This window comes from Oryzias melastigma, linkage group LG15, assembly GCF_002922805.2.
Source record: "Oryzias melastigma strain HK-1 linkage group LG15, ASM292280v2, whole genome shotgun sequence".
NCBI classification, from domain to species: domain Eukaryota; kingdom Metazoa; phylum Chordata; class Actinopteri; order Beloniformes; family Adrianichthyidae; genus Oryzias; species Oryzias melastigma.
The window spans coordinates 28,286,019-28,311,318 of record NC_050526.1 but is presented as its reverse complement, the minus strand read 5'-3'; the positions used below and the strand labels follow the sequence as shown (position 1 = coordinate 28,311,318).

The window sequence follows — 25,300 nt, the reverse complement described above, 5'->3', positions numbered from 1 at the left end:
TCTGGGTTCTCCTGGTTCTGTTCAGCTCAGATCATCTCATTTGCCTTCGTTTAAACTGAAGTCAGTATGGTACGTCTCAGTTTGTGTGATTTCAACATTTCTTCAGGTTCTCTCTGCAACTAAAGCAGAACTTTTGAAAGATCTCCATCCAAATGAGACATTTTCAGATAGAAACGTTCTTCAGATTGTTAAGTAATCTTGTTTTATTACAAAATGTTTGTACAGTAAAACAAAAATACACAAATAGAGCATTTCTGTCAGTGATGAGGTGAAAACCACTAAAATCTATTCAATCTTTCAAAATAAACATTCCTTTATACCCATCAGAAAAAGTCCTTTTCCTCAGAAGGAGCAGGGAGTAAACTCCACCCTCCTCTGCTCAGGGATCCGGCTCCTTCTGGAGAGCCGGAGGAGAACTGGAGGATTGGGTGACGGCTTCAAAGGAAGAAACTCCTGCATCTTCAGAAATCAGCCACAGATAAAGAGGCACTACGGTGCAGAAAGGCTCGACTCAGTGATTGCAGTCGGTTAGGCTCAGAATCCATAAGGAGTTTTTTTAAAAACGTCTCATCATCTGAAGAAACCCATCGTGACTGATTATCCTGGACTTAAATCTGCTTCACTTGAAGATAAATTACTAATCGGCAAACACTTTACAGTTTTTGCTTCCATCAAAAGACAAACCAGAGCAAAAATGAGAATCGCCTTTAAAACCAATCAACTGAAGAATCAGTTTACTCCCATTAAGTTTTAATCACATTATCATTTTCACAACCAAATGTCAGAGTATGGATTAATGGGATTATGAGTCATGTTAACCGTTGGTTATTTAAAATGTTCCAGGAAAAGAAAATCTACAATGGCAGTAAATCCAAATCTGTCACTTCCTCAGCTGCTCGTGCAAAGATTATAATCCAGAAAATTACTTTCATAATCCAGATTGTTTTTTACCTGTTTGGTAGTGAAAAACTAGTGACAGTAAATCAAACCATGTGAAAGAATATTGAATACACATTTGTGTAAATTACTCTGCTTTTAAATCGTATCGTCTCCTTAAAAAAAACTGAGACGACTAAAAATACACTTCATTAATATTAAAAAAAAAAAAAAAAAAAACTATATTTACATTTCCAAATGTATGTTTTTCTTTGCCCTGCCCCAAAGCAAAGGTTGTGCTGAAACCGCTGGAACATTCAGACGAAACGTCTCTTTGGCTGGTGTGAAGCTCTGGCACCTGAAGCGTGTGTCTGTAATTACACTTTACCCCCAAAATACATGCTCACACGACAAAAGTAACACAATCTAACAGCGTAGAAAATAGGCTCTGATGTTACAGTGATATATTTCCTATTCATTTGCGATATACATATTTATATTTACACATTTTATACCAAAAAAAAAAAAACTAACTGACCGGGCTCGGTTACACGTTTGCCCCTGATTGTGTTTTAATATGTAGAAATCACATTCAAAAGAGTGAAGTGAAGCTTTTTTTAGGAAGGCATCAATAAATAGAGATCTGTGTGTGTTTGTTGTGTTAAACAGCTCTAGCCGTCCGTCCGTCAGTCGCTCTTCGAGCTCTGCGCTGCGTCCAGGTTGACGACCTGGAGCTCCGTCAAATTACTGCTGCCGCCGCTCGTCTGCTGCCCAATCACCATCTGCGGCACAACACAGGGTCGTGAGAAGATGCCACAAACAGCCAATCACAAGTCAGCACAGACGGCGTTCCTGCTGGGAATCATGACACAATGAAAAGCCACAAAACAGCTCTGATATTTATCCAGTTATTGGTGTTTCTGATTCACATGCGGGGCTGCAAGCGTTTGTGAGTTTGGCAGCAACGCCTGCAGATGGTTAAACAAACGGAGGCGTGTTGGTGGCACCGCTCTGTTAGGATGCATCAGTGCAGTCAACGTGGCATGCTGGTTGCAGAGGGAATATGAGAGTTTCACTTGTAAAATGCAGATCTTGCCGTACTGGGTGTAGCTGCACAGCCGAGACGGGAATCTGCACCGTTCCTGGAGGTGCAGTGAGGAACACCTGAGAGACAGCACCTGACGAAGACAACACCTCGTTACAGCAGCTGGGACACATGCGCTTTCCACGGTGGGCGGGGCAGCGTCTCACCCGTGTCCTGGGCTTGTGCATGGGACACCTGCATGGCGGAGGTTCCCTGGGAGAAGGCGTTGAGCACGGCCAGCCCTCCGTCAGCCAGCGCCGGCGTGGACGCGTACATGACTGTGTGAGGGCTGGGGTACATCATGTGACCCGCCACAGACGTCGGCACCGACGAAGTGACGATGGTTGCTGGGAGACTTACGGTTGCTGCATAGAAAGAGAGGGAGGTGTCGCTTACAGCAACAGCTGCATCCACCAGCAGATGGCGCTTAAACCCTGTTGGCTGTGTTTTAGCCCTTTCAGAGGCACAAATATTTAGTGAGGCACAAACTTGTTGAAGGAGGTGCAGAAGCTGAATGTGGGTGGATGGAGACAGAAGGACGGGACCTACTGGTGGAGTTGGTGGAGGTGTGGGAGATGTCGGGGCTGCTGTCGCTGTTGGAGGTGGGCTGCGTGTTGGGATGGACCTGGATGGCCTGGAGCTGCTGGGGAATGCCGGGTCCTGCAAACACAGAGGACATGAAGCCGGTCCGGTTTCCAGGGGAGGGTCGTAACAGTGGGGGCGCCATGCGCTGGTGCAGTCACCAGCTCGAGCGTTACGTTAGGTTGTCAAAGCAGAGGAAGAGGGTGGGATTAACAGGTGGGGGGTACCATGCAGAGCGGGTCACCTGTGAGGGAGACAGCAGCAGGGAAGCGGAAGACAGCCTGCTGTCCCTGCTGCGGCGGTTGGGCGGCGGCCAGCGCCTGGCCATGCTGCCCCTGGAGCGCCAGGGAGTGCTGCTGCAACTGGCTCAGAGGAATGGTGGGGGTGCCGGGGGGGAGAGGAGTGCCGGCTGCAGACACACGTGCACGCACACACACAGAGAAAGAGGGGGGGAGACTAAAGGTGAAAGGCAGGTACAGCTGGAAGAAAAGCTCACAAAAAAGGAAGAAGTTTGTTTATTTATGAGCATTCAAAAACAACAAAAAGTGAAATCCTCCGTTGTCATTATCTGTGTTGCTGCAGTTCGAGTCCAGATCTGCTGAAACGCCGTGACCGAGGCGGGTCTAAAAACTGATGACCCGGCGCCTTTATTTATCTTGTCAGAACTTTAAGTCCAGCACGTGATGTGGAAATATGAGTTTAATATTAACCCACTCCAGTCAGAGCAGCGACGTGGTTTCAAAAATTATCAGTCAACAACCTTTGTTTGAGTATGGCCCATCCATGGGGGGGTGGGTTGGTGGGGGTGGGTCCACAAAAACATCTCGTTTTCCCATACAGAAGAGCGTTTGAGCGATGGTCACATAAGGATGAGGCGCTGCCCGGTTCTGGAGTCACACCCTCACATATGGTCGGGGCTCCATAGGTAGCTGCTGCAGCAATGGGGGGGGCGGGACTTTCAAGCTGTCAACTGTGGAGCTTTCAGTGTGGTGGGGGGGTTGTTGTTCCACCTGGCACTGCTGCTATGTGGCAGACAGGTGGTGAGGAGGAGCAGAGGACTCAGCAGATAGAGAGAAGGCAGGAAAAGAGGGGAAAAGGGCAGGGGGGGGTTGTCAGTCAAAAACAACAGCAAGGACCCTTTAGAGGGCAGCATTTGTCCGTCCTTTCAGCTGAGGCGGTCAACTCAGTGCCTGACTGAAATGACAAAATAGCAATATACTTTTTTACAAAAATCTTTCAGTAGAAAAGACAATCATCTGGTGTTCCTTCTTAAATTTTTTTTTAAAGAATTCGTCCTCGCTGCCCCCCTCACTCTCCCCCTTCTGCCTCTGCCACCATGATCAGACCCGCACCTGACAAATTCATGTAAATTTCAAAATAGTAGCTTTTCTGTTGGTTTTATCACCATAGCAACCGTTTTATTTTTTGGTCGCCTGGGGGTGACGAACAGGTCTATTTAATTTTAAGAAGAATCAGCAAAAGTAAACTTTCGGATTTCCTTGGCAACAGAGGTTTGTGTTAACCACACCCATATTTCTAATATGTTCATATCATATGTCGTTCAGATTAAGTCAACGATTCATCCATTACATTTTTCATAATATTCTGATAGAAAATGTGCGACCCACAGGGGAATGCCTCTTTTGCGAGCTCGCCATGGTAACGCCGTTCAAAATTGACAAACTTTAAAACCAATATTTACTTTACTTTAAAACCCCAGTAGCTTCCCAACAATGCTCAATGAGTGAGAAAAAGATAGATCACTTCTTTTCCATCCGGTCCAACAAAAAAAAAAAAAGAAAAAAAAGATACAAACATAATCAATATAAATAAAGTTTAGCATAAAATACAAAAGGGGTTTATACAAATATACACTGTGTGGAAGAGGATCATTAACGCCTGTTGTGAAGGTAAAATCTGTCTAACACAAGAGGCTTTCAGCTCGTATCCATCTGCTCAGCTGTTGGACAGGACAAGTTGAAAAAAAAAAAAAAGATGGATCAAAAACCCTAGGAGGAGTTTAAATTAGTAACTGGTATTAAAGGCGCTTTTTTTTTTTTAACTCAAGATGGCAGCTTCTTCCAGCTGTAATTGTAGACTTAAGCTGGCGGCATGTGTGTGACATTTCAAGATCGCTTGAACAAAAGTTTTCTTTTCCCATACTGTGGGAAAATGTAAAAATCGCCAAATTTCAAACTTTGCCCCAAGCCGTAGGGCCTGTACCCATCCCGTAATGATTTCAATGCCTCCCTTGGATTTTCCCAACATGTGTGTTTTTTTTAGTGCATTTAAAAAAATAAAAATAAAAAATGAGCTCCATGAGAAACTTTGACCCCATTTGCACAGTTTCTCCGGGTGTGATGTCGTCACAGACACCATGAGTGCAAATTTTGTCCAGTTGTTGAATTTGTAGTGGGAGTTACATTTTCTCTTAAAGGAGCTGGAAGAAAGAAAATTTGTGAAAATCTGGTCTTTCAGTCCAGAATGGCTGTTTTTTTTGGGGGGGGTCACCCCCCACCAAAGGTCATGTCTAGTTCTGCATCACTGAGGACCAGACTGCATAGGTTGAGTCTTAATTATCGTTTCAGCAGAATCCATCTTTGATTGAATATTCATGACTAATTATGGAGCTTGAAGCTGGGTCAATTGTCCCCCCAATCTAATTATCCTTGTCCCCAAGTGGCAATCAAAGGCAGAGACGGTGAACAGCAAGCGTGGCTCCCCAGGAAACCCAGCAGCAGAAAGCCGGTATAAACCGAGAGCGCGAGAAGAATCTCAGGAGGACGTCCCACCACGGGGGTCACACCCCACCTACCAGGCATGAAGGTGAAGCCGCTGGGCAGCTGCATGACTCCTGCAGGGGCGGTTTTCAGGACGGTCCCATTTGCACTGACGTTGCTGCTGGCCGACGCCGGCGCCATGTAGTTGGTGATGGGGAAGGACGGGCCGCTGCTCACCTGCATGGTGGTGGAGGTGGTGGGCACGGTGGAGGGCGCGCTGCTGGTGGTGCCCGGTATGTTGGCCACCGTGAACGTGGGCTTCAGGGCTTCCTGTGACCAGGATCAGAAACAGAATAGATTTAGAACCAATAAATATGTAGGAGTAAGGCTGAAAAGTTCTGAGAATACAATTTTTAGCTCAGGTTTTGTGTTCATCTTGGCTGGTTAGCCTTAGAAGATTACTGTGGAGATGAAGGTCCATCAACCAATAGGCCACGCCCACATTTGGTAACAAAGTTACAAAAATAAGTTTATGAAATGACAATACCCTGCCACAACTTTATGTGCAAAAGTTACACATCAGTGAACAAGAACCAGCACGCCTGCAGGAGAACCTCCTAGTGGCTTCATAGAGAACTGCATTAAAAAAATGCTTCAAACTGGAAGTTACTGATCAAAATGTGTTTTTTTTTTCCTGTTCAGAAAGCCCAACATTCCCATGCTGCAGTCTTCTCAATCTTAATGCCTCACCAATGGAAGCAGAATCCAGAAAAAAGGCAGAACAAGTTCATTTTCACCTGAACCAAAAGATAAAATACCATCAACGCAGGCCATTCCCTTCACTCTCTGGAGTAAATAAAGAAGCAGCGCACCACAGACTAATAAATCAGCAGCACTTATGACAGTTTTAGTCAGACCTTTGGAGCTAATTGCAAACAAATATTGAAAATTGTTCTTAAGGTTCCCCAGAGACCAAAGCTAACCGTGTAGAAACATCCCAGAACATCTGAACCCGCCTAGAAGCACCTTCTTTTATCCTGCGGCTCCATCCGAACGTGTCGAGGAGGAACAAAAGCATCACTCGTGTTACAATGTCACTATGACAACTGACCAGGCAACAGGGGAACTCTGCAGAAACAGACAAAGAAACTCGGCAGATGAGATGATCAAAAGAGGGGAGATGCTGCATCACGGCTAATGTACTGATGTGTTGGTGAGTGGGCTGCGTGATGAGAGGAGTGGGTGTTAGACAGGGACTATAAAGCACTTCCGAACCTCCATCGGTGCTCTTACACCATCACTTCTTCCATGATACTAATGATCTTTAATAGCAGGATGGGAAGCAGCTCAACTCCTGCTGTGGGTCTTTATTTTATGGGACTGAGTTCCAACAGTGGAGGTGTGGAGCATAAATGTGCATCAAGTTCTCCAGGTGGTTCAGCTGCTCTCCATGGTCCAAAAACATTCAGATTAGGGTCCTCAGTGAAGCTAATTTTTCTGCAGAAGTAAATCCAAGCATGAATAACAACATGGGTTAGTGGACACTCACTGTACAGAATATGTCATTTAAACTGCATGTGTGAATAAATCCAAACTTTTCAAGAAGATGCTGCAGAACTCAGCGGATTGTGTTTACTGCAACAGGAACACGGTCACAGCAGAGCACTAGGACTTCACCGACCAACGCCAAGCTGATATGCAACGTAACGCAACACTAATCCGCCTATCTCTGCCGACAGGAAAATGAACTATAAACTGGAATTTGCTCAAGTGTGTGGCTTGCATTGAGTCTTTGTTTTGAGGGCAGCATTGAGGTGATAACCTCACAAATATTTGACATAGGAAACATGTTTGTTTTTAGCTCCAAGGTTGGACCGCATTATTAAATGAAAAGCTTCAGGCTCTGTGTGAGAAGCATCTTCTGTAAGTGAACTGGTCTAGGTCTCTCTGGAGCCATCATCAATTCATGAAATAATTAGTGGTTTATTGTAAAATAGGCAAAAATAAAGTAAAACTTTGACTTATTTGAGGGAAAAAAAAGTAAGGAGCCAAGATTAAGTTTGAAAAGTTTCATGTAAAATACGTGGAGCAAATGAGTTCAAAACTACTTCAAAACTACTGTTGAGCACGGCAGTGGGAGGTTCATGATCAATTTGGGCACCCACAGAGTCAATTATTTGAAAACAGGATCCTCTGTTCTTTCAGAATAAAAGACTTCATCTGCATGCAAACACTGACCGGATTACAGAAAAACTGAGAATAAGAAAGTAAAGCTCAGTGAGAATGAAGGTGAAGACCACGGTCATTCTGGAAAAAAACTTTTATACATTTAAAATCCATTAAAGTTCATCATTTATAGCAAACACAGAAGCAGGTAATGCTAACCTGTCTTGGCAAAGTTCTGTTGGTTTTTATATGTGACTGATTACGTGGGTGAGAGGTGGAGAATCCAGCATGGACTCTCCTGATAAGACCTTACAACCACAGACATGCACACAAGCAGAGTCTGACCCCACACCACTGCTCGTGGAGGGGTGGGGAGGGCAACAAGAAGTCCAAGGAGGATTCAATGATTGCAGACGCATGGTTCCATCAGAACCTGCAGAACTCCTGCAGGAGAATGAGAATCCGGAACTGTAGGGAGCTAAAAGTTAATAGGAGTGAAGCGTCCGTCCAAGGTCCTTTACCTCTGTGGTTAAACAGCAGCTCACGCGTCAGAGGGGGAGGAACAAACAGAGCTGCTGCTCTGCCGTCTGATCTAAACACTGTGTGGAGCAATATCAAACATCTAAACTCAGGAACTGAAGCTTTTTCATGTAGACATCACTGAACAGGAGGACCCTTCAACAAGAACACGACTCTCACTTTCGTACCATATCATAAACTCACCAGGTCCGCCCTAGACCTCATATTGATTCTAAAACGCGACCATCGTCCTCCTCTCACTGTAACCTCCTGACCACAGAGGTCTGCACACGGCCCCTGCTGCAGGAACTCTTTAGGTTCAGTTCTTCAGAACCATTTCTCCTCTTTGGTCTGCTTCGGTCACACAGGAGACCAAAGTTCAGCAAGGAGGCCAACCTGGAGAGCTAAAAGCATGAGTTTGAAGCTGCGAGTGAGTATGTTTCAAACAGCTGAGGGTGCAGACAGCTGGCAGGAAACCCGAGCCCCTCTGGGGGGGTGTTAACCCTTCTCCAGGCCAGATGAGGCAGCAGGAGACCACATGTAAAGATGTCAGAAACGCCACAGGTCTGAGCGTTCCTGGTGCTCCTTTCTTCTGAGATTTGTTCAAAAAAATGGCCGAGGACAGGACGGACTCTTCCAACCCTCACTTCACTTCTCCTCTTAGTGGAGGCAAACGCATCGACTTTTCTCTGCACCGCAGGAGGCCTGACATGCACAGAGTTTGGCTTCAAAAAGGTGCAGAGCGTCTGATTACCCAGCATTCAGAGCTGCATTATCTGCGTGACCTATAAAGAGACTTCCACTGACCTACTGTTGTGTTTGACCCGTGTGTCTGCCGTTCAAACGCTCCGGCTATAAACGGCGCCGGCTTTCATTTCAGAGTCAGCACAGCCAACAGTAAACACTGGAGCAGCCAGCGCTGAAGACTCAGACGGTCTTCAGTTAACCAAAGCCTCTAGGGGTCTTCCACAGCTGCTAGTAAATCCCTACCATTCATATCAAACATAAGTCTGATGGTAATCTGATTACTGTAAGGTCTATTATTGTTGGATTTATATTAGAAATTTAGGAACCCTTCCAATTAGATAAAAAAAAAACAAATGTTGGTTTCTAGTTTGAAATTTCCAACGAGTTGAGTTTTTTTCTTCAATAATTTGTCTCAAACATTCTCTCTTCCTCTCACATTTCCACTTTAAACTTCAAACATACTTATGGAGGATACAGAATTTCAGAAGATCAACTGATGGAAGCAGAACAAAGTCAAAATGTTCAGAATAAAGCTGTGCAGTTCTTGAACTGCTCTGTTTATCTGTGTTTGTAAAAGCTTTCAAATTTTTTTGTGATTAAACATAAAAAACATTGACTGTACATGAGAACTGGACTGAGTGAGTGTGATGTCATCCATAAGAAAATGGTTTATTACTAACTCCTACCAAACAGTCAATTCAGTCAACTCTTTTTGCAATATGGTCGCCACAACATTGAAGCCAGACAGTAAACAGTGATTGGTCCCAGTCAGTCTGAGTTTATGTTTCTATGGCAACCAATCTAGCCAATCAGGAGTAAGTTTGTTGGAAGGCCACACCCTTAAACCATGAAAGCAGGCTATACAAAATCTGTCAAAAGTTTTGATCATTGGATATGGGGGCCAGAAGGCTCCACCTACTTTTATTTAAGTATCTGGTCCATTTACCACTTGAATAGCTTGAACTACATAAATAATATCATGACTAAAGAACATGTTCAAAAGGCTATCAGAGCAATACTGGTTATTCTGAGAAATAGAATGATTGTGCAATAGCTGTTAATTTCTCTATGGAAGTCTATGGGATTTTGGTTTCTTATAGCCACTTCCTCCTTGCCAGAAGGGAAGAGTCACTCAGTCCAGTTCTCATAGACAGTCAATGAAATTCATTTGATTTTTTATTTTCCCTAAATTCTTCCAGGTGACCTTTAACAGACACTGACTGGAGTTTTTGTTTTTCATCTTAAAGCATTTAGACTTTCTATCGTTTCTATCACAGTCCTTCATCTGGTTCAGTCCTTCTATACTGACTGAGAAGAAGAAGAATCCTTTCCTCGGTTTCCCGTTGGAATCACGCTATAGTTCAATGGAGCAGCAGAGTTGCTCCAAGGCTGCATTGATGATTATCATTATTATTAAATGAACATTTTCACAGAATGTTGAAGTGACTCATGTCTTCATTATTGGTCTATAAAGAATCTGCCTGCAGCTGAACGTGTTGCTGTGGTGTGAGCGACTTGATCGGTGCTTTTCTGTTTCACCACAGAACTGCAGCCAATCCTGGTCAATATTGACTCAATGTTTCTGTTCCAAATCCAACTGGGTTTGTTTAGAAAAGTTGTTTTTACATCCCTGAATGATTCAGCTGTTAAAAAGTAAAAACTTTCAGCGTAAAAATTTTGAATTTTTCATTACAGAAACTGTTTTTTCATGAGGAAAAATGCCTTATGGAAAACTGATCTTTAGATTTAATGATTCGATCTTTTAAGTAAAGTTTATTATGATTTTTTTTTCTAGTCTGATCAAACTCCTAACGTTACCCATCATTATGTCTGGATTACATTAACTCGTACACATGGGCTCACACGATCAATTTAATTGACAAACCAATTAAAACCAGAAGCTTAAAAACCCCAAAAATGTCTATCTTCAACATAAACTCATCATCAGCTCCATATTCAGCTGTTATTGCATTTCTTCATCACCATGAGCGTCCCCGTTACCAGACGTCAGCAGAAATATGTGCAGAACATCCAGCTTTACCTGGAGCTGGTCTATTGATTCTCATGCTGCACCAATCACTACAACACAGAGATGGATCAATACAGCCAAGTGGACTAGAACAACTGAAAATAAATGAAACTTTTCAGTGAGAAAACAGATTTATGTCGATAAATTGTAGTAAATCCTGATCTTTGTTGGAAGTCTTTGATAATCTTTGACAATAGAGGATTTGACAGCTTTTACTAACATACAGTACAGATAAATGACAGTCACGGTCGTATTCACACTGATGGCAGCACAGCTTCTGAAGACCAATTCCAACTTAAAACCACCGGAGGCAATTTGGGGACCAATGTCTTGCCCAAGGACACTTCAACACATTGGTGAGAAAGGCAGGAAATGACCCTGAAATCTTTGAATCAGAGGAAGACCGCTCTACCGCCGCCCCACAGCCGTCCTATGGCCGCCACCTAACTCCCTATAATCTATGGATATAGTGGAACAACTTATGAATGTTGTAAAGATAGCTTTTTGGTTCACTTCACTAGTTTTGGGGATAGAGAGGTGGCTGTTTTGTGGTGATAGACACACCTCATTTAGTGTTTTCCACATAATGGTATCACTGTGTGCAGTGTGTCTTCATTATTAGACCCAAAAACTTCTAAATTAAAAATATTTTCAATGTGGCATCAATGTCAACATTCTGTGGGGATAAAAAGGCGATTTTCCCAGTAAGTCGTTTCAAGTTCATCATTCAAACAACCATACACACATGATGGTGCTTAACTGACTAGCAAGACCACAGCGCACATTCAGGTTGGTAGTAGACAGTCAGATATTGCAGGTGAACTTAGTGAGTCTCAAAGTGTCATCAGTAGACTTTCAATAAGACATAGAACTACTGACAGTTTGTGACAGAGCTGGAGTGGAGCCCTGCATGTGATAGACCACAACCATGGTCAGTACCTAAAGATCTCTGCACTCAGACATGGTTTTGCTAATGCCACACAGCTGCAGACCCGTTTACCAAATATGAGGGTACTCGAGTTTCCAGACAAACTATTCACAATCGACTTCACCGCTTTGACTCGAATGATTGACAGCTGTTGCAGGTGACTCCACTGACATCAAGAGACCACTGTGAACGTTTGACTATGTGACCTGGACAGCACAGCAATGGTCACCGTCCTGTTCAATGATGAGTCATGTCCCTTTGCAGAGACATTATGGTAAATGGTGAATACTTGTATAACGTTTTACTACTTTCCTTGAAGGTAGTAAAGCGCAGTCGCAGTCCCATTCACCCACACATACACATTCACACACTGACGCCAACCTATAACCACCAGATCAGATGTGGGGTTCAGTGTCTTGCCCAAGGACACTTTGACACATGGGAGGGCAATCAAACCTGCAATCTTCCGATCAGGGGTCGACTGCCCTACTGCGGCAAACGGTGGAAATACTCTCTATTGACATAGTAATAATAATTATTATTGCTTTGATTTTTGGTGAAATAAATATCAAATTAATATACACTGTGTTTCTCCTCGTTCATTATTAGTCATGTCAAAGGGAACTTTTAGATATTTCATTAAACTTCAGACTAAACAGTAAAAGCACTCATGTAAATGATATCCATAACTTCGTGTGAGAAGTGTATCTGGAAAACTGATCCTCTTCAGGTTCTCCTACAGCTCACAAAGACCTGAGAGAGGAACCAGAGGAGACGGACACACATGATTCCCTGTTCATGGTGGATTAATCACTCCAAACTGAAGGTGACAACTGGCAGGCTGGTGCTGTGCTGGGATTGTGCTTTCTTCTGGTGACTGGGCCTCGTCTAATCTCCCATTTGCTGGCTCCCGTCTCCCAGTCTGTCACCCTGCCAGCAACATGGAATTCGCAGCTCCTTTTGGGACTGCTAAAAAAGGCAAGGCAGCCCAAGTGGAGGAGGTGCAGCCAATGGCGGCTGACCTGTCCAGTTGCTCGCTGTAAAATAAGGGGGTGGAGGAGGGGGTTTGCTGCTTTCCTCCCACTTTAACACGCCGACATGCTTCACGCACGTTCAACCAATCATGAAGCCGTCAGCTCTGTCACCCAAAAGCCTCCAGAGAGTCAGGGGAGGTGAAGAAGAGGAGGGTGGAGGAGATTCTCTGCTGGTCTCACTCAGAAAAGGAGAAATGATTAAATGAAATTAATCAGGATTTTAAACAACTCTGACAGGCGGATCAGAAAGAGGGGGTGAAGGAAGGAAGAGAAGACGTGGAGAAAGAGGGGGGATACATGACGACGTGGAGCAGGTTCAGAATTAGGAAATTAGTTGTAAACAGAAATAAAAACTTTTCCTGCAAGTCCTTAAATCTCCACATCCCTCAAAACCACAGAGTTCCTTCCCAGTCTGGGATTTGCCGTTTTTGATTTTGTGCATAACCGTAGTAAAATGTCAGATTTTTCCAAACATCTGAGTCACAGGCCTCTAGTGCACCACTGCGTCCTCTTCACAAGGATCCTTTCAGCAAAGCAGGCGGTACTGAGCTGACCAGGGCAGCCAAACACCATTACAGAAAGACTCATCGCCTTCAGAGAAAGCTCACAACAAGTCTTGTCACAAAACAAAATGACTTAAAGGACAAAAGGTGGCTGATCAACCTTCAGATCCGACAAGAAATCCCAAAATAAATTGAAAGGATTTATTGTGAAATAACCTCAAATTGTCTTAAAGAAGAGACCATCAACTCTACTGTAACCCAAACTGTGACACAATATTAAGAAGGAACAGTTGGGAAATATAGTGTTCTGTTTTCCTGCGTGGGAGCACAAAGCAGGCGCTATAACTTTATTATTTGTTTTAGATGTGGTGATAAAAACATTTATGAAATCCCTCTTTTTTTTTTTGGTACGATGCGTTTAAGTCACGACTGCCTCAAAGCAGTTCAGAGCGGCTTCCTTCTGCAGGAGACAGAAGATCAGAACCAAATCATCCAGAACCGCACAGCTCTGATCCATTTATTAAATATCATTAAGTCTAAATGTGAAGAAATGTGTGGGAAAAAATGAAAACAAGCTGACAGTTTCTACAGAAATGCAGGATTTTCAAATGAAGAAATGTTGCTGCTTCCAGTGCTTCTCGTCCAACGTTAAAACTCTAACGTTTCATCTAGAAGAGCTCAAAGCTCAGACACAACGAACCGCATTGTGTTTCACAGCAAAAATGACTATTCAGCTGTTGAGCATGGCATTGGAGGGGTCGTAGTCGGGGCTTATTATAGGAGAAAACTATCAGGAAAAAAGAACTTCCAACTCAATGGCACAATTCAATATTTTAATGCTACAACAAAATTTAAACAATATCCTTCCACAACATTATAAATGAGTACTAATAAACCTTTTAACGTTTTTATGATAAATGTGGAGAAAACATCTAAAGCTACATTCACACAGAGCACGGAAACACACGTTCAAGATGCAAGTTTTGGGTTTCTGCGTTCAAAACTTTCGTGTCTGTGCGTCACTACGCTAAATTTTACAACTATTTTCAGGCTCTACATGCAAAACACACGAAAGGTAAACCAGTTAACCAATCAGGATTTGGGTGACTTCCTTTTAACATATGGAAATGCCAACCGTTTGAATATTGATAACAGAGGAGAAATTAATAATTGCAGTTCTGTGACACCAAGCTTTCCATATATGGGAATAGAGCTGAGAAAGAAAAAGCCTGGAGCAAGATTCACCAGATTTGAACTGCTACGACATTTTTCACCAAGCCAACTGTTCGTGGCAGACCAGCATTAATATTAGGTAGCGAGAGTCCAATGTGAACACCAAAGGCTAAAAACACCTTTAGCACCTTCTTGTAGCGCATCACATGCCAGGTGTGACCACAACACAAGAAATAGTTTTTTCACCTTTTTTTCCCCTCTGTTATAAAACAGAGGTTTTAAACTTAAAAACAAAGAGTATTGATATTTTGTTATATTGATTTCAGCTCTCTGGAGGTTCTTAGATGTTTCACCAGCTTCTGACCCAAACCTGACAATCAACAGATGAACTACAGACATAGAAGCAGAAGAAACTTGGATCAAATATTCATTTTTTTCATGGTGTTGCTGTGTATTACTGGAAGTTCTCAGGACAATACATCCTCTCCAGAGGTAAGAATTCCCATCAATTGTCTCATCTTTCACCTTATAGTCTCTCTTGGACTCTCCACCTCCCCCACCACCCTGAGCGCGCTCTGTGTTTAGACTAGCTTGGACTTCTGCGTGACATCCTGCTCTCATGATGGATGCTATCCAGACACTCATGCAGCCGAGCAAAAACCACGTCCACCTGCTGCATCCGAACGGCAACCATCTCCGCGTGGAGAACTCTGACCTCCACTCCTCACAGGAGACGGCATCAGAGCAGTGGAAGTCTAGATGTTTCCAGGCTGCCGCGCTCATATCTGCATCCATACCTCCCCTCCATATCACTGAAGAGGGCTGGGGGTGGGGGGTGAAATCACAGGACTCCAAAGACAGCTGCAGCTTATAAGGAATGTGAGGGGCCTCAGCCAAGAGAGCAGGCAGGGAAACCATACCATATATGGCCTCAGAGGCAGAATCTCATTTTTATCAATGAGCAGAGGGGGCTTCGGAGCAGCTCAGCACGCCGAGGTTCAGCTCCCACCCCGAAGGAGCGCGCCCACACTCAGCTAGCGGCTGTAAAAACAGCACGCGGCCTAACGGGCCGTCCTCAAAGGGGCACGCTTAAGCTGTGTAAACACTAGGGGAGGGGGCGGTCCTCGCTTCCAGCATGTGACTGCTCACAGGTGGGGACGGTCGAGTGTGTCGGCGCAGAAATGTACATTTGAAGTGATAATTTCATTAATTTTTGTTATGAATGTAAATAACGGAGGATCAGATGATGAGAGAATGCCGCAGCGATCCAGAAGCCGCCATGTTTCTCACCTGCACGGACATATCTGCTTCTAGAGGAGAGGTCAAAGGGGAGGAGTATAGGAAGCTCCTTCAGTCTCCTCATATGCCTGATATTCGAGTCTAAAGTCATCCTATAGTGATCAATCATCGCATATGAACCACAATCGAGCAGTCTAATTCATATTGTGGTCAGTTTCACCTGCATGCAATAACAGCGACAAACTTCTGAGTGGCGTTTATGGTTTTAAAGCCTGATGGCGCAATCGTCTACCGTGTTTTATATAGGAAATTTTGAGATTCTGTTTTTTTTTTCCAATTTATCTGTAAAAAAATTGTTTTATAATAATAAAAAAAAACAAGTTAATTGAACTTTGACCAATAAGGGACTCAGATTTAGTAATAATGTCAGGGTGGTGTCCACGGAAGTGCCAAAAATGATTATGACGGAGACCTTTATAATTGCAGTTTGTGCTCAGCTTGAACTAAAACACAATATGTCCTTCTTGTATCAGATCAGAACTGGGAAAGAAAAAGTTTGGAGCGAGATTCACCAGATTTGCACCGTTAATCTCCAATACTGTGTTAATATTGGGTAGCGATAGTCCAGTGTGAACAAAATAAGCTAAAAGTGTGTTCTTGAACGTGCATCACATGCCCAGTGTGAACGTAGCATAACTCCTCTTGTTTTTAGGATACAGTAACGGCGTCCTCGTCTTTGAAATCCTCAGACATAGAAGCTACAATCTTCAGGATTGATTTTGCTTCTAATTGCTCAAAATAAGTTCAGGTTAAATGGTGCAACATGGACGATTGCACTGCAGAGTGTAAAATTCCACTTTCAGATGATGGTATCAGCTTGTGTCACATTTCACAGCTATTGGGGCAATTCCCCTGTGACAATACAACCTGAGTGATTACAAATTGCTATGAAGGATAAACCGGGCCTCGAGTCCGGTGATGGGCCACCTGTTGTGTAACAGAGCTTAACAACAGAGGACAACCCTGAACCTCCACAGCTCCCTCTGACCACATCACTGTGCTCCCTCAGCAGCTTCATCAGAGAACAGAGCGAGTCGTAAAGACTTCATCTGCTCCTCCTGACCACAGAAGAAAGCACCTCTCACTCTTGAAGCTCACCTTTGAGTCTCCCATGCTCTCCGACTCTGACACTTGGTAGGTAAGATCCGTCTCCTCAAAGCCTGTGGCGCTCATGCGCTGGTCCATGGAGGGGTCGGAGCGGGGCGGCGAGTCCGGCGAGTTCAGGCATGTCTGGATCAAGGCCTTGCCCGTTTCGCTGGTAATCATGGGCTGGAGCTTTCGGGTGGCGAAGGTGTAGACGTGACCCGTTTCACTGGCCACCAGCAGCAGAACCTGGGTTCCTGTGAGGGTGGAAAGTTCATACGCCTGGAAAGAGAGGAACAACACAACATTAAGACCTGACTGGGAGAAAAGAGACTGGAGCAGAAACATCCTCAAATATCTCAACAGGAGAAGGAAAGTCAGAGACTTCCAACGTGAACCTGCGGAAAAGTCAAGAAAACACAGGAATCTATAAATAAAAGTGTGACGCATTTCACGGATGAAACCAAAATAGCAGGAGATAAGAATTAAAGCTGAGAGACGGCGAGGAGAAGCGCATCCCAACAGTGAGGATGACAGAGTCGCTTCCAGCAGATGCTTGGACTCAAACTCCTCACTGAGGGAACTACAGCTTCATCCAACACTCACATCCGACCAAACACCTCCCTGAGCTGCACTCAGACTGAACTCCCCGCAGACTCATCGCTTATCCTGAAGATGCTCCTGTTACTGTCAGGGAACGCCGCCATCCCCTCAGCACGCAGCGTACGCCAGCGGGGGCGTCGCCCCAGAACTCACAAATCACATTCAAATGAAGGAACTTTATGGAGCCGCCGTAAAAGCTTTTATCTCAAAGTTTGAGTTTCAGAGTATCAGCCGAGAACAATAAGTGCTGCTCATCCTCCTCACCAGGAGGAGCAGCTCTGCTCCACTCACACCTCCCCTTTATTAGCCACCGCGGAGGAGCTTCCACAACACCAGCGCCGAGTTTGGCCAACATCCAGCCTGGAAAAATGGACTCATTTGTCAACCTGAGCGCGGACGGCAGCAGAACTTACAGGAAGCTTTAATAAGGCTCCTCGCTCGGCTGATTTTCACATAAATATTAATAGCTGCAGGTGTGTGTGTGGAGGGGGGGTGTCTATGCCTAATTGGTTCCTTTGGCACAATGAAAGCGGAGCCATTAAACAGGATTTCTATACAATAACAGGCATATTTTAACCCTTTGACACCTGAATTTATTTCCAGATATGAAAAAAGTCACTTTTTTTTTTTTCTTTCATTAAATGCTAATTTTAAGGACTCTTGAAGGGTTGGGATCAAGGGTTAAAAAAGCAAACTTATCTCAGTTACCCCAATCTTTAAGGTCTGGAGTTATTTTAATAAAAACTTTTCTCATTAGTTTGCTGTTTTAAAAAAAAAAAAAAAAAAAAAAAAAAAAAAAAAAGCTTTTCAGGATTTTCTTTGTTCTTCGGAATGAGGAAAAATGACCTCATCCAAGTCTAAATGCCAATCTGTGAAAACCAATGAAAAAGACTCACATGCTCAACATGATTTAACAGAAGAGAACCTAATAATCATTTTCCCACCACATTCCTGTTATCTGAAGCAATTTCAGGTGGTGAATGAAAACCAGCTGCTGATACCTGCTCTCTAAAAACACCTGAATGATACAGAGTTCATCGTGAATGAACAAAAACACACATGCAAAGGAACCCCTTTTGACCAAGGAGGTCCAGATACAACTCCACGCATGTAAGGAAATGCAAAAGCCTCACATGCATCCTTCAAAATAAAACTTAAGTTCATGCTAGCTACTATGAATCTTCCCACTCCACCCACCTGTCAGTTTCTGTCAGGGCTGACAGAGTGTGGGCAACATTTTTCTGAAAAATCTCCATCCCCTCATTGTGTCAAATACTGCTCATGTTGCCAAAAGCCCACATGGAGACACCACAGTTTCCACGACAACAGTCTGGGATGCATAAAACACACAAGTATAGTGCTGTACATTTGCTGTGCAAAATAAAATTAAAAAACAGAGTTTTTTTATGGAATATGGCTCCAAATGACTACCTTTAGATGATCAACAAATGGAACAGACTTTTTCTGCAAGTGTGAAGAGCTTAATGACATGGTTCTGAGATGACCGCAATAAACAAGGTTCTGGTTCTGGGTGCACCATATTGCACAGCCGGTCTGCCCATCCTCTGGTCCGGTTCCAGCTGACCCCAACCGTCTGGTCCGGCTGTTGGCACATGCAGTCCTGCAGCTGCAGCATGCATGGCTGCAGCCTTGCTGAGCCCCATTCTAGCGGCAGTTTATGTGGGCTGAACTTCAGGGGGTGAGTGGGGGGTTCCTGCATCCTCTGTGGAGGATGTCAGGACTTGAAAACAAACTTTGGGACTTCATGTTTCCCTCCTCTGAGGAGCTGTCAACTGATAATAACTTAACAATCATCCATAACGTGCACGTGCTCACCTTCTTCATGATGCCCGTCTTCCTTTTGCTGAAGGTGGTGTACCTCCTCAGCTTGTTGTCTATGAATTCCATCTTAATCTTCACGCGCCCTCGGGTCTTCTTCCCGGGTTTCGCCCCGGCGACTCCCCCGGACACCATGCCGTAATCTCCGGGGGTAACTCCCATCTCCTGCCCCGCCGCCACAGCCTCCATCTCCCCCCTCTCCCGCTTCACCCCTCTCCTGGTGTCCCCGAGTGACCCCACCGGGTCGTCGTCGTCCCCGGACTCGGAGTCGTTGTCGGAGCCGCTGCACACCCGCTCCGGGTCGAACCGGGCCCCCATGGGCATCACGACGCCCGCGTTCAGCCCCACCATGTGTCCCGGGACGCCAGCCTGCAGAGGGTTCACACCGGTTCCGTTTCCCGGCCTCGCGCCCCTCGAACCGCCGGGACCGTTGGCTCCGAGCATCCCGACCGCGTCCCCGTGTCGCCCCGCTGCACCCGAGCCGTCGCTGAGCCCCGGTCGGACCAAGACGGGACGAATCCCGCCGCCGACAACCCCCGAACCGTGACCTGTGGTGCCCTTGCCGGATGCTGACCCGTTTCCAGATGGTACCGATCCAGCCTGGCTGGGTAACATTCTATTTAGTGAACCGAGTTTCGAGACACCAGCCAGAGAAGCTGGAGCGTGGCGCTGCGTGAGTGTCTGATATATCGCACACACGCCGGGGCCACGCAATGTAAACAAACCGCTCAGTTGGTTTGGACACTACGAGACATTAGTGATCCAAACTTTGAAAGTGATGCTGCCCCCGGACCCGCGAACCCGGCTCCGTTCGGTCCACACTCCTCCTCTATTTCCAAAACTCTCCGTACTTTCTCAAAAAGGAAAGTGCGAACAGCTCCGTTGATGTGACTCCGCTGCGTCACATAGTTCTCCGTATGAGTTAAAAATACAGACAATAACAACACATTTATGCTGTCAAATTCGTAAAAGCGTCACTTTTCCTACATCATTCTGTTTACGTGGATCCGAAATGCATAAAAAACATCTGTTTTTAAAAAAAGTTAGCACCGCAGCGGAGTAATATGAAAACCAGGGATCTACTTTCCTCCTTATAAAGAGATACAACGTTTCCTTATATGGTGCTGTCTGTCCTTATTTGGTGAGTCACAGCGTCGCCTGCTGATTGGTTTAGGATTATCTGTATACAGCTGGGATTGGTCGACGAGACAAGCTTATTTGAATAAATACCAAAATGGTTGCACTAATGTCAACGTCACCGTCAACACTCGTGTCACTAAAAAGCGCAACAAAAACAAACTTTACCGCTGCATATTACTTTAAGATTTAGCTAAGCGGAGATTCATACTCATTTTGTAATTCAAATACATACAAATGTGTTTGAAAACTTCACAAATAAACAATAAATCAATGTATAAATCACAAGAATGACCATAGAAATTACATGGGGCTTTCTAACTGCTCGGGTCCAAGTATCAACCCAAACTCACCTGTTGGTTTGCCCTCTTTGTTGCAAACATATGATGACTGGACCAAAGATCTGAGGTCACCAGAAATATCCTAAATAAAATTAGGATGGAAATGAGCTCTGAGGTCAAATCTGGTGCAAAACACCTTTTGCCCCTCATACTGATGGTTCCTTAATACAAAAACTTTATTAATTAATCAAATCTGGAGCAGCTATAGCCTATAATCACCAAACTTTAAGACCCACTCCAATGAAAACACTGTTTTTAGCATATTCTTGTAGCATTTTCTGATGATGGAGGACACAAGTAAATAAAACAAGCTCAAAATGGCTTTTTTTGTATATATTTATTTAAATTGTGTGAATCAGGAGCAGACGGAAAGAAAAATGCTGTTTGAAAAGGGTAGTATTTGTGATGTAGAAAATACACTGGGCGGGTCACAAGCTGAGCTGTTAGCAACTGGGAGGGGAAAGGGGGACGGAGTTGCTCCACATTAACAGCACTGATCACAAGGGGAATTTCTAATAAACTCCTGCCGGTCTGCGGAAACTATGTCAAAGAAAACTATTATTTTTATTTTTTACTAAAGCAGCATAATCATAACTAAAAGACCACTGGGAACGCTTTTTCAATAGATCTAATGATGATTGGAGTTGGGACTTTAACAAAAAAACAAAAACAAATTTTGAGCTCAAAACTAAGATTCATTTGAATTGTATTTGAAAATCAGGAAAAATTTGGACAATTATGAGAGTTAACAGGAAATTGCTCCCTTTTACAACCAGCTTCCAGTGGGAACTTCAGGAGCTGCAACAAATGCAAGAATATAAATCAAGTTTTTTGGGGTTTTTTGCCCTACAATATATAGCCTTAAATGTCAGGCATCTTGCTTCAGCTTGAACATGAGTATACCACAAATAACTTCAAAAAAATTGAAATCCATCCAAATAATTTATAACAAGAACAAAACTGGTAAAGAAGCGATATGTTACCCTTACAAATGATGCAAATTAAGAACAAATGGATTTAGAAATAGTGTCTCAATCAAGAATTAACATATATTTATGAAATTCCACAAGCTCAGATTACAATGAATAACTAATATAAAAATCAAATGTGAAAACAACTGTTTTAGTGTTATTTGAGATCTTGGACAAAGTTCTTTTTTGATACCTGAATTAATTTAAATCTAAAAGAAAAAATAAGAGTGAAAATACCTCCCCCTAGTGGCTGCTGCTAAGGTTACTTTTAATAAACTGACATCTTTTCAGAACTGCACAGTAAAAGTTCCATATTCTTCTGTTTACATCCCCGCCAAATATTTATAGAACAATGTCTTTAAGGTCTTAGAACTCATGCATCTCCAAGCCACAGAACATGAACAGCATTTTGCAGGACACCTTAGCCAACATTACATCACTCCTGTTATTTTTAACCACGCAGCTGCGTGCAGAAGCTGTGAACTCTTCCATAAGGTGGAACGTGCAACAAGACCACTTTGACTCCATTTCTGCTCATATTTAGACAGTAAATGATAGAGATTTTTTTATTTTGAAAAGGTTTTTGAGCAAATATTTGAGAGGGTATTACAAAAAAAAAGGTAATAAAAAATGAAAGTATTGTCAACTAGCATCTAAAAAACAGATGAAAACCAGCCTCAGTGAAAAGAATGAACCTTTATTGACAGCAGCATGTATAGTCTTGAATATATCTGATTATTGTGAACATTTGCTGAAGCATATTAAAACAAAGCCGAGGAGTGAGTTCCTAGCATTCATATAAAAACAAAAACATTACACTAAAAACCACATATATATAAAAAGAAGTTGATAAAAAAAGGAATTGCATTTGATTAGATATCCAAAAAAAAGGGAACTGGTTAAGATAATCCTTCATTTACTAGGCACTTAAACGAATTCTGGTTACCTGCATTTGTCGGGTTTTATTGTCAGCATGCTCAGATCGAGTCCAGACTGAAATGGGAATGAAAGCATGATTACCTCACAGTACTTTTGCAGCAAAGTACCTTTGCAGTATAAAATAAAAATAATTAAAAAAAACAGGACCTTCATCATAAATAAGCAGGCACCTGCGTGTCCTTCTACACAACACCATAAGAAGCAGAAGGATGGTCTGAAGTGAAGTTAGTGCATGACTTCTACATTATTTACACTTTGCCTGGTGTGATGGTCCACATTGTAACGACACACACAACATTTTGGACCTCGACAGATTTTGAAGACTTTCAATCGCGGGTTAACACGCGCTGCAACATCCGCGTGTTCTGGTCGGTTTTGCACATCAACAGAAAGCACCTCGAAAATAGAAAAGCAACTTTATAAAAACATAGAAAAGTTCACACTGGCACAATCTCATCCGTTCCTTGGCTATAAAACATGATCTTTTCTTGTGTTGGTGACGTGGATTGTTGTAAATCAGTGAAGTAACAGACAACAAACCTTCATGCAGACATGTTTCACTTCTGCAGACATTGATCAAACAAACACACAGACACACTTTAGGGTACACCCAAAGTTGAGGGGTCTGATTTAACGGAAGCAATGTTTTCACTGGTCTGAGGAGCGTCCATCTCCAAAAGATGCAGGGTTCTCTGTCAGAGCTGGTGGGGGGGGGCGTTCTTCACAGGTTCTGGGGCGGAGCAGGGAGTGAAGGGTGGAGGCACTGCGGTTGGGAAGCTCTCTCAAAGAGCGGCGTGCACACGCACAAACAGGCGGGCGGACGAGGGGGGCAGGTCATCTGTGTTGGATTTAAGGCGGAGCTCCAGTGCGGCTCACACAGAGACGTTCACACTAAACAGCAATAGTCTGATCCACACTCTGGATCCATTCATAAAGTTGTTTCTCTCTTCATCCCACCTCCCGGGTCTTTTAATAATCCAGCATTTGAGTCCTAGCGGTGAGGGGGTGGCGGGAACGGCCTGCTTAAACCTTGCTGTCAGACGGCAGCTCTCCCAGCATGTGGACGATGTCGGTGAAGGACGGGCGCTCCTTGGGGCCGAGCGCCCAGCAGCGCGTCATGAGTTTGTAGATTTTAGAGGGGCATCCCTCTGGGAGGGGCAGCTTCAGCTTCCCCGCCTTCAAACCTGCAGCACAGAGGACCGATTATCCAGATCAGAAACATAGAAACACGCCGTCTGTTCTGACTGAAGGAGGCTTTTCTCACCTTCCAAGACCTCATCATCGCCGAGTTTGGAATATGGCATTTCCCCGTGACTGAATACTTCCCACATCAGCACGCCAAAGGCCCACACGTCCGACTTGGTGGACAGGTCGTCCTCAAAGACGGACTCTGACGGCAGCCAGCGCAGCGGGATCCACGACTGTCTGTAGTGATAGTACTCGCTGTGCACACATGTGGAAGAGAGAAGAACTTTACTCCTCAAAGCTCACATCCTCTTGTGCTTGCTGAGTTTTTCTTCACCTGTTGTAGACGTCCTTGCTGAGGCTAAGCGAGGACACCTTGACCCTCCTCTGACTGTTGATTAGACAGTTTCGGGCAGCGAGGTCTTTGTGGACGAAGCGATGGTTGGACAGGTGTTCCATGCCACGAGCCACTTGAGCACAGATAGAAATCTGAACAGAAAAGAAAGTTCATTTGTGTTTTCAAAATTTTGGTTTTCTGTTTGTTTTATCTCCATAGCAACTATTTTAAGTTTTGGTCGCTTGAGGGTGACGAACCAGTCTATGTAATTTTTAGAAGAATCGGCAAAAGTTAACTTTGAAATTTCCTAAGCAACTGAGGTTTTTGTTATCCACAGCATGAGCAAAAAGTTCACCCATTGAATTGTCACAAAACTCTGGTCAAAAATGTGAGAGCAACAAGGGAATGTCACTTATTTTTGTAGGGCTGGGTATCAATTATATTTCCAGAAACGATTTCATTCGATTCTCAAGAGCCTGAATCGATTGAGTTCTGATATTTTTCGATTCTTTATTTCAATTTATACACATTTGTTTAGAAATAGATTAATAATCTACATGATTTAAATATATTTATATCAATCTGATACAGTTCACATAGTGTAAAATGTCTTAATGAAATAATGACATTATTAAAAGCATATAGTGTTTCATGGTTTCTCAAAAAGAGAAACTAACAAAAATGTTCAGATCATCAACGTTGTAAACAGTGCTGCTTCTTCCTGGAGGGCGTTTCAGTTTGGCCACTAGGTGGCGATCGGGCTACAGCATTACATTTTATTGCAGAAGAAGAAGACAGTTTGGAAAAAAAAACAAACAAAAACAGTGTTTAGACCACAAATAATTACTTTAAAAATATTTCCTTATAAGAGTTTTGAAAATTCATACCTATGAGTTTATAAAGATGTTCATTTAGTCAGAAATGTATGTTTAGGTCGACAGAGCGTTAGCATTAGCCGTCCTATGAGAAATTCCAATAAATGTTAGCATCATATGCTAGCGGACTTTAGCTTTAGATGCTAAATTGATTTTTTTTTCTTTTATGAATCGATTATTGATCTATTAGGCTTAAATTGATTCAAATTGATTAATCAATTCTATTAACCCAGCTCTTCTTTTTTAAGTTTCTTTGAGCTACATTTAAACCTCTAAGACAGGGGTCTCAAACTCAAATCAGCCGGGGGCCGCTGGAGGCGGAATCTAGTT

At 43.6% G+C, this 25,300-nt stretch overlaps 2 protein-coding genes across 4 annotated transcripts in view; both read right to left on the bottom strand.

Moving 5' to 3' along the window:
* Window positions 1-188: 188 nt before the first annotated feature.
* srfb (serum response factor b) lies at window positions 189-20,177 on the bottom strand. Of its 3 annotated transcripts, none has more exons than XM_036215641.1 (8): window positions 19,183-20,177; window positions 16,759-17,025; window positions 5,358-5,592; window positions 2,787-2,951; window positions 2,510-2,620; window positions 2,128-2,325; window positions 1,953-2,054; window positions 189-1,658 (listed from the first exon to the last, which is right to left on the bottom strand). In XM_036215641.1, the coding sequence occupies exons 1-8, from the start codon at window positions 19,798-19,800 to the stop codon at window positions 1,621-1,623; spliced, it is 1,734 nt and encodes a 577-aa protein (XP_036071534.1). In that variant the 5' UTR covers window positions 19,801-20,177; the 3' UTR covers window positions 189-1,620. The 3 variants fall into 3 exon arrangements, with proteins under 3 accessions (XP_036071534.1, XP_024153198.1, XP_024153200.1); XM_024297430.2 differs by having other exon boundaries at window positions 1,978-2,054; window positions 19,183-20,172; XM_024297432.2 differs by lacking the exon at window positions 2,787-2,951 and having other exon boundaries at window positions 1,424-1,658; window positions 1,978-2,054; window positions 19,183-20,163.
* Window positions 20,178-22,310: 2,133 nt separating this feature from the next.
* Window positions 22,311-25,300, bottom strand: part of ptk7b (protein tyrosine kinase 7b) — a 60,901-nt gene continuing 57,911 nt past the window's right edge. The window contains exons 17-19 of the mRNA XM_024297928.2: window positions 24,096-24,247; window positions 23,838-24,016; window positions 22,311-23,757 (exon numbers count right to left, since the gene is read on the bottom strand). Coding sequence (XP_024153696.1) covers window positions 23,597-23,757; window positions 23,838-24,016; window positions 24,096-24,247 — 492 coding nt within the window. The 3' untranslated portion in view covers window positions 22,311-23,596. The remainder of the gene's footprint in view (window positions 23,758-23,837; window positions 24,017-24,095; window positions 24,248-25,300) is intronic.

Bases quoted from the DNA above. Each gene is read 5' to 3' on its own strand.
- srfb (XM_024297430.2), bottom strand. From the start codon at position 19,800: ATGTTACCCAGCCAGGCTGGATCGGTACCATCTGGAAACGGGTCAGCA. The intron at 2,326-2,509 runs GTAGGTCCCGTC...CTTTCTATGCAG, and splicing joins CACCTCCACCAACTCCACCA to CAACCGTAAGTCTCCCAGCA. The intron at 1,659-1,977 runs GTACGGCAAGAT...GTTGTGCCGCAG, and splicing joins CGGCTGTGCAGCTACACCCA to ATGGTGATTGGGCAGCAGAC.